This window comes from Pinus tabuliformis, chromosome 7 (assembly GCF_031772625.1).
Source record: "Pinus tabuliformis cultivar Carrire ecotype Pingquan chromosome 7, CPIR1, whole genome shotgun sequence".
Taxonomy (NCBI): Eukaryota; Viridiplantae; Streptophyta; class Pinopsida; order Pinales; family Pinaceae; genus Pinus; species Pinus tabuliformis.
Genome location: NC_142293.1, coordinates 567516172 through 567525008, shown reverse-complemented (window position 1 = coordinate 567525008; position 8837 = coordinate 567516172). Strand labels below are relative to the sequence as shown.

General features: G+C 35.4%; 1 protein-coding gene across 2 annotated transcripts; it reads left to right on the top strand.

Moving 5' to 3' along the window:
- The first annotated feature begins 694 nt into the window (after window positions 1-694).
- LOC149248685 (uncharacterized) lies at window positions 695-3918 on the top strand. 2 transcript variants are annotated; one of them, XM_089456095.1, is made up of 3 exons: window positions 695-1219; window positions 2051-2113; window positions 3775-3918. In XM_089456095.1, the coding sequence occupies exons 1-3, from the start codon at window positions 893-895 to the stop codon at window positions 3892-3894; spliced, it is 510 nt and encodes a 169-aa protein (XP_089312221.1). In that variant the 5' UTR covers window positions 695-892; the 3' UTR covers window positions 3895-3918. The 2 variants fall into 2 exon arrangements, with proteins under 2 accessions (XP_089312221.1, XP_089312222.1); XM_089456096.1 differs by lacking the exon at window positions 3775-3918 and adding an exon at window positions 2455-2892.
- The last annotated feature ends 4919 nt before the right edge of the window (window positions 3919-8837 follow it).

Genomic DNA, 8837 nt, shown 5'->3' with positions numbered 1-8837 from the left:
TAATGTAATGAGATCCTTCTCTTCTACATCTCATACACGTTGGACTTGTATTTGTATTAAATACATGAATTTTCAGCATATGACTCCTCACACACATGTCATGTTTTAACTTTAGCTAATCAACAGATCCCACCACAAAATTTTCAATGTGCAATATTCATATCAACAAGAGTCGCATGTTGAGCTTGGGCATAGATATTTTTTTAACAATTTTTTTCATAAGATTTTATTTTGCATCTTGTGCTATGCCTGAGTTGGTTAAATATTTTTTTCTTTGTCAATATGCTCCTTTTTGTTCACCTTTTCATTTCCTTTGTTGTTTTTTGTTTATTTCCTCTTCATTCTGCATTTTGTTCTATTATGTTGTATCAGAAGAATTTTTATTTAAATAAATTTGTAAACAATTATGAAAAAATAACTGCACACACACACACACATATAATTTACGTAAAAGGAACATATGTATTATGTTGTAATGTTAAATTATAGGGGTATGCGGTCATATTATAATGGATGGGTGCTTTAACATTAGAAATATTTACGCCGTAAGGCGTTCCCTCTGAGAAAGACATCCCTAAAATGTGAAGTGTGCGATTCTGAGCCATTGATTTTATGTGTTAGACGATTGGGGTGTTTTCTGCCGTTGATTTAATCTATTTTTCATACAAAAATATTATTTTTTCCACCCGAGAGGGAGGATCTGGCAATCGGCCATGAAATGACAGGCCATGAGACTCTTCGCAGTAAACTCTCAGAAACGTGTCTTCGCAGTGATGAAACGTGTCTTTCTTCTTGGTTTCGTGTCTTTCTTCTTGTGAGCGATCTCACTGCTCCGAATTTTTAGTAAACTAGTTTTCACGGTCCGTCCCATACATCTTTCCTCAGTGTAGGAATGGTCATGGCTTCTGTTTGCACTCTTCCTATTGCATTTTTATCCTCCAACACGAGTAAAGGGCCACATCCATGGCTACCAAACTACACAAACTTTGCAAAGGGAAGAATATCAGGGAGGCATCGGGGTTTGAAAATGGTGGTCCTTGCAGCGAGCAGTGGAGGTGGCTGCTGTGGGGGCAGCAGTAGCAGCAGCAGCGGTGGAGGAAGCTGCAGCAGCCATGGAAATTCTTCAGCTCCCGATCTTTCCAAAATTGGAAAAGAGTTTGAAACCATGGTTGCCAGAGCCACTTTGAGTGAACGCGAGAAGGAATATAATACCGTAGAGGTAGGTTTCTAAGAGCGTGAAGAGGTTCACAGAGTGAGTTTTGGTAGTTTGTAATTGAATCTCGGGACTGTTGCTTGTTATCTTATTTTAATTCAAGTTGCTTATTGCATTTATGGGTCTGTAATCAATCATTGGACTAGATGCCCATTGTCGTACTTTGATTCTACTGGTCACTGCATTCGGGTGTCTGTAATTGAATCCTTGGACTAAATGCACATTTATTTTCCAGTCGAGTGGTGATTGTATTCATGGGTCTGGCTTTGATTCTTTGGAGTGGATGGCCATCATCTTATCTTGATTCAAACTGGCGATCTGCGGCCCAATAATAGAAACATTATAGTAGATGTTTATTGTCTTATGTTGAATCCAGCTAGTGATTGAATCTGTGGGTGTACCGTCTGCGATTGAATCATTGGATAAGATGGCCACGACCTTATCTCGATTCAATCTGGTGATTGCATCTGTGAATCTGTGACTGAATCATTGGACTAGATGCTGATTTTCTTATTTTGATTCAAGCTGGTCAGTACATCTATGGGTATGCAATTTCATCATCGGATTGGATATCCATTATCTTATTTTCATTCAATCTGGTGATTGCATCTATGGCCCTGCAACTGAATCATTGGATTAGATGCCTATTATCTTTTTTTTTTCAGAGAAAGATGCCTATTATCTTATTTTCATTCAATTTAGAGATTACAGAATGAGTTTACCTTTTCAGAACTTTCTGTAATTGGTTCATTAGATTGGTTGCCCATATATATATATGCATACATTGGTTGCCTATGCCTTTCAGTTGACCGTTTGTTTGGTTGCTCTAATATCCAGATGAAGGGGAACATTACTCGGGATGACTTTAAAGAAGTTATGAACGTTGGGCCTTCAAGATTTGTAAGTGTTGTAAGATTTTTTCTGAATCGTGACATATATGTAATGAACCCTATTTTGTTTGTAACTCCTAAATTTGTGGAACTCACAACAGACATGGTCTACAAAGAAATATCAACTCGTATTTTCCATTTGGGTGTTAGTCTGTGGCGTATTGCTCATGTTTAAGGGCATTGAAATATAGTTGTGTCAGCGAGAGGTCGAGGGAAGAATGATGACTGTGTACCTTGATATTTCATTTGCAGGATAGTGTAGCTGTGTTTGTGTGTGCAATCTGTATATTGTTTAGTATTTGCAAACTGGTGTTGTAAGTTGAATAGACTATTTCCCTGGTTTTTCTTAAGGAACCGGCACAGACCTCTCAAGCCATGGTGACAATCTGGGTGCCTAATAAGCATGGAATTACATTTCAGCCCTGAACTTTGCCATCTCAAAATCAAAATCAAATCCACAAGGCATCCTTGGAATACTCTTGGGGCAGGAATTGTGGCTGGCTTTTAACTCAAGACAGGGGAAGTTGAGCTTTCCATTCAAGATTCCCTGTTGGATTTCTTTACCGGGAACCCTCTTCATAATGAAAAGAGAGTAAAGGTGAAAATCGGATTAACCAACTGGATGATCTTGATCAAATGTATACATGAGGTAGATTCCAGTCCTGATCCGTGACTGCTTGATATAGAAGTACTTGAATATTTTTGCTGTAAATGTCCCAGATAAAGGTTATAACCTATCCTTCTCCCTTAGTAATGAAGGTAAGATTATCCAAACCCACCTAATGAAAGGGTTGATCAGGACCTTCCCTGAGCGGAGTAGGTTGGCCGTGGTGATGCAAGGCAAGTTATTTGGAAGTGGTCTGTCTCAAACAGAGCATGCCTTCTGTCTTTTAAATTTGTTTGTTACTTTTTCATTGCCATGACTACTGGATTCTGAGAGGGGTTGCCATTTTCTTTGAAGTAAATATTTGAAGCCAAGAGGGCAATTAGATTAAAAAGCCCCTTTAATTTAAGACAACTATACTTCTAATGATTATTGGTAAGATGCAATAATTGACTTGATATGATACAAGAATGTCTCATGCATTGAAAATTGTGTTAATTTAATTTTTGGAATTAGTTTTTCATGTTCGATACAATTTACTTATTTTAATAAGAAATTGTTGCTTCAGTTTTATGTATGTGACCTATTGTAATTTATAATTTACTCAGAAACTTAGTGGAGTCTTGGAAAGGCAAGGTAGATTCAATTCATGTGAACATTCTGTTGAAATCAACCTCCATCGAAGGAAGAGGATTGATGACATAAATGAAAGATGTTTGACCACTGAAAGCAAAATGTGTAATTTTCAAAATCAGAATCAGTAGACACCTTTTTGAACATTGTAACCCTTCTAATTTGCAGACTAAATCTTAAATTGCTCCCACATGTCTCATTTTTGGCCATGTTTAAGAAATTCTCTGAGCAATATCATCTAGTTTTATAGTCCTCTAATTATGCTAATTGAGTAGAGTTGTATTGTTCATTTTCCATTCAATTTGCATGCCATGTTTTTCTGTAGCTTTTGCAATCTTATTTGTTATATGTTTCATGTTATTTTATCTTTTCCTCTACCTCTTTATATTTTTTACTGATCTCATTATCAAGCTCATCCACAACTTGATTTGCAGCGTTCATGGAAAATGGGAAATTTCTATTGGCTCCAAGGAGGTTCAGGCATCCAACTAGTACTGAATACACAATCTCTCTTGACGCTGATGATCTGTCCCAAGGAACCAATGCTTATGTAGGAAAACTGAGGTATGTTACTATTGCAGTGATTGATATCCATATTAGGGTTTTGCTATTCAGTCATGCCTGCAATAGTACTTAAAATGGGATGATTTTTGTGACAAAAATTACCTTCAAGTTTGTCATGTTAGGATTTTTTAAATAAATTATTATTTCTTATTGAGGTCAATTGTGTATCCTAAGGGTCAACATTTCTTCAGTAACTTTTATCATCTAGAGCTCTCTTTAAGATAAGAGAATTTTACAAATGTCCAAAAATTGACCAAAAAGATAGGTCAATGGGTGATCAATTGTGTATAGTAAGGATCAATATTTCCTTAGTAGTGTTTACCATCAATCTAGAACTCTCTTTAAGATGAGATAAGATAATTTTATTGTCTAGCATATGATCAGAAAGATAGTTCAATGGGATTAGGAAGTAAAACAATGATACTAAGTTTTAGGAACATCCTAGTGTAATAAAAGAAATACATGAAATAAAAGTAATACATCAAGGAAAGAAAGAAAATAAAGTGTAAGTATTAGATGTGAGATGAGGAGGTAGAGAGCAAGGAGGAATAAGTATTTGTTGCCACATGTTGGTACCTAAGCAGGTACTAATGCATTATTTGAAGATGTTGTTTGGAGAGAACCCAGGGTTGAGAGGCCTTGGACAGGTGACTTGGGAGGAGGATGGGAGCTATAAGTAGAGACTCCCAATACTTGAGTCTGAAGGAAAGAGCCTCATGATATAGGGTTAGCATAGATTAGAATACCAATTTGGTCCATGACGAGAATAGGTTCTCCTAAAACCTCATGGGAATGACTTCACTGGCCCTAGAGGGAGAAGTTATACCTGGTCTCGACTCTCACCTCATCGTGTATGATATGTGTAAACAACCAGACGCCAGTGGTTAGGATATTAGATGAAAGTGGAAATGGATGCTCTTCACTCGCAAAATGGGCAAAAATATCTGCCCTAGATCTCATGCTAGATGGTTCCCCGAAGATGAAATTTTCCTTACCATTTGTAGATGGCACAGCTCACATATCCTCTCCTCTTGTTGAATACAGTGCCCAAAACATCCGACACTGATGGACTCACAAGGTTAATATGTGGTCTGTTGATTACTTGGAGCTCATTCAGTGGATTCCAGTAGATCAGCAGTGCATTTTTCTTGGCAGTAAACATCTTGATGACCTTCGTATATTGAAACTGCAATATATGGGAGGACACTACTCTCTTTTTGTTACTGCCCTTGCATGGAGCAGTGGGCATTGGAGTGCCTTCATCTTCAAAGGCTTTTCATTCAAGGATGTGATCCATCTAATTGTGACGATCAATATGTTCCATTATGATAGTAGTATACGATTCCGATCGTATAGAATTCCAATCATACAGCGTTTGGATCATAAACATTATATTTTTCCAAGGTAAATTCCGAAACTAACAATGGAATTTGAACTCTTATGGTGGAATTAATGGTCTACGGTTTTAAGCATGTGACCATAAGCATTGCCCAGACATGAAAAGGGTAAGGGAATAGCTACAGAAAAGAAATTTTCATGAAATGAACTGAAGAAGTCGTATCATCAAATAATTTTTTAATGATACTAGAGTTCTTTAAAAAAATCCCATTTGAAAATAACATTTAGGAAGAGATTCTGTACTTAAGGCAACAAATTTGAATACTCCAAACCAATTACTTCCTATAGTTTGGACTGACCACATGTACAAGCAAGTCTGAAGATGAAAAGTAATATGGCAATGTTGTTGTTGTAATGTTGTCAGGTCACACAACCAGTTCCTCTATGAAGAAATTCATGAAGTATATCCGCCATTCCCATGGTGTGGATTTCATATGCTTGAATTTCCCTCCTTTAGGGTCTGCAACAGTCCATGCAGAGGTTTTCTTATGTCAATGCAATGCATTCCGATCATATAGAAATCCAATCATACAGCGTTTGGATCATAAACTTTATATTTTTGCAAGGTAAATTATGTCTCTATTGCCTTTTTATTATCCTTAGCAAAGTTAATACTGTTGGAACTGTTTCCTCTCCTCTTGTTGAATACAGTGCCCAAAACATCCGACACTGATGGACTCACAAGGTTAATATGTGGTTTGTTGATTACTTGGAGCTCATTCAGTGGATTCCAGTAGATCAGCAGTGCATTTTTCCTGGCAGTAAACATCTTGATGACCTTCGTATATTGAAACTGCAATATATGGGAGGACACTACTCTCTTTTTGTTACTGCCCTTGCATGGAGCAGTGGGCATTGGAGTGCCTTCATCTTCAAAGGCTTTTCATTCAAGGATGTGATCCATCTAATTGTGACGATCAATATGTTCCATTATGATAGTAGTATACGATTCCGATCGTATAGAATTCCAATCATACAGCGTTTGGATCATAAGCATTATATTTTTCCAAGGTAAATTCCGAAACTAACAATGGAATTTGAACTCTTATGGTGGAATTAATGGTCTACGGTCTTAAGCATGTGACCATAAGCATTGCCCAGACATGAAAAGGGTAAGGGAATAGCTACAGAAAAGAAATTTTCATGAAATGAACTGAAGAAGTCGTATCATCAAATAATTTTTTAATGATACTAGAGTTCTTTAAAAAAATCCCATTTGAAAATAACATTTGGGAAGAGATTATGTACTTAAGGCAACAAATTTGAATACTCCAAACCAATTACTTCCTATAGTTTGGATTGACCACATGTACAAGCAAGTTTGAAGATGAAAAGTAATATGGCAATGTTGTTGTTGTAATGTTGTTAGGTCACACAACCAGTTCCTCTATGAAGAAATTCATGAAGTATATCCGCCATTCCCATGGTGTGAATTTCATATGCTTGAATTTCCCTCCTTTAGGGTCTGCAATAGTCCATGCAGAAGTTTTCTTATGTCAATGCAATGCATTCCGATCATATAGAAATCCAATCATACAGTGTTTGGATCATAAACTTTATATTTTTGCAAGGTAAATTATGTCTCTATTGCCTTTTGATTATCCTTAGCAAAGTTAATACTGTTGGAACTGTTTCCACTTTTTCTTTTGATTGGCGTATGAATTTTATTTGGAAATGTTAAAGTCCCCTCCCTAGCCTCGTCTTCCTACCATATGTATCTCATTCTTAGTCTCAAATGGAGAGCCAATCGAACGAATGAAACTCCCAAGCAGTGGTAAGGAATGACACTGAGCAATAAGACGGTAAGTGCTATCACTAAGTGGTAAGGTGGAGTTATCTTGGGATTCAAACGTTTTTGACTTTTGCTAAATTGCCTTTTGCTTTGACTCGAAATTTGCTTTGATGAGAGGAATCCTTTGAGATAGAGCATCCTGGTAAAGCTGGAAGGGAAAAAAACACTAGGTTTCACAAAGATTCATCCTTAAAATATTAATGTTATTATTGAAATGTAATTATTCAGGGTAGCTGAGACTTCATATAATATAATTTGCAAGTATGCCTGGTCTATCTCCATGTAATTGTGACAATCAATATGTTCCATTATGATAGTAGTATACGATTCCGATCATATAGAATTCCAATCATACAGCTTTTGGATCATAAACTTTATATTTTTTCAAGGTAAATTTCGAAACTAACAATGGAATTTGAACTCTTATGGTGGAATTAATGGTCTAAATATCTTATACTTCTTAAGAAAATATTTTTAATTATTTTAATTTGAATCATGATTATTTATGTTTTTGAACGAGTTAGGCCGAGTCACACTTGTCTCGTATAATCAGTGCAATTTGAATGGAATGACTAGAGCTTACATATTAGTGAAGCTCACATTTTTGTTATGCTACCCGGTCTTCGTATGTGCTTTTTTTATCATTTCGATTTGTAAAGATTATGAAGTCATTAATCACTTTTGCAATAACATGATTTCTCGTGAGTTTCTTCCAATCCATATTAATAATTCTGTTTTTTGTTTTTCTAATGACTCTTTCATAATGAAATATGATTTTTAAAGGTTTAATTACATGAAGTTTTATAAATACCACTTATTTAATAAAAAATACATTTAATTTAACAACACTAATTGTTTACACAAATAGATTTAACATAAGATTTCTTTTTAATTGACTTGGGATAGTTATCCTTTACTCTTTAAGTTTGAGAAAAAGGTAGGATAATCAAGTTTCACAACCAAAAATATCTTATCCTATTGAACACTAATAAAAGCAATTCCATAGACAGTGCACCTAATATACTATGCTTCAAATTTGGACCTAGAAATTTTTCCATCTTGGCCATCATGGTTGGAGGGAATGGCAACAATTGCCCCGAAGTTACTCCCTTTGTTAACATGTCTACAATATTCTAGGTAGTATGTATCTTTTTCATTTTTTTTTTTATAATGGAAGGCTCATTTACTTACAAGATGAATTGAACTCTCATTGTCACTATACAACCTACCATTTTATTTCTTATTTCCTAACTCATGCAGAAATTTATTTATTTCCTTTTGTAATTTCTAGTAAAACCACATCCTTATCTTACGATACTATATATTGCATACCATGTCTAAATACTCATATACAAAAAAATATTTGAAACTCAAGAAGATAAAGTCAAGTATTCATATCTCTCAAATACATGAGACTCCACTTTATTGTCTACTAATGCTCTTTACATGGACTGTTCAACTCATGTGAAATATCTTACCTTGTGCACACCTTATAGATCAACATGTAAATGTGTAGAAATTTGGACATGGAGTGTATCTCCTCTTATGTCTTGCACACATCTCCTTATTCAATCTGAAATAGCTTTCGAAACATGTACTAACTAGCATTGCATCCTATGTTTTAAATCTTTCCAATACCTTCTTTATGTACTCACCATTGTAGACAATGTTAATTCAATATTTTTCCTATCTTTTGTTATTCTCATATTCATTGCAAATGATTAGCTAATTGTTTTTTAATCC

Excerpts from the sequence above, each read along its gene's own strand:
- LOC149248685 (XM_089456095.1), top strand. The coding sequence starts at position 893 with ATGGTCATGGCTTCTGTTTGCACTCTTCCTATTGCATTTTTATCCTCC. Across the intron at positions 1,220-2,050 it reads AGGAATATAATACCGTAGAG|ATGAAGGGGAACATTACTCG; the intron begins GTAGGTTTCTAA and ends TCTAATATCCAG. Across the intron at positions 2,114-3,774 it reads ACGTTGGGCCTTCAAGATTT|CGTTCATGGAAAATGGGAAA; the intron begins GTAAGTGTTGTA and ends CTTGATTTGCAG.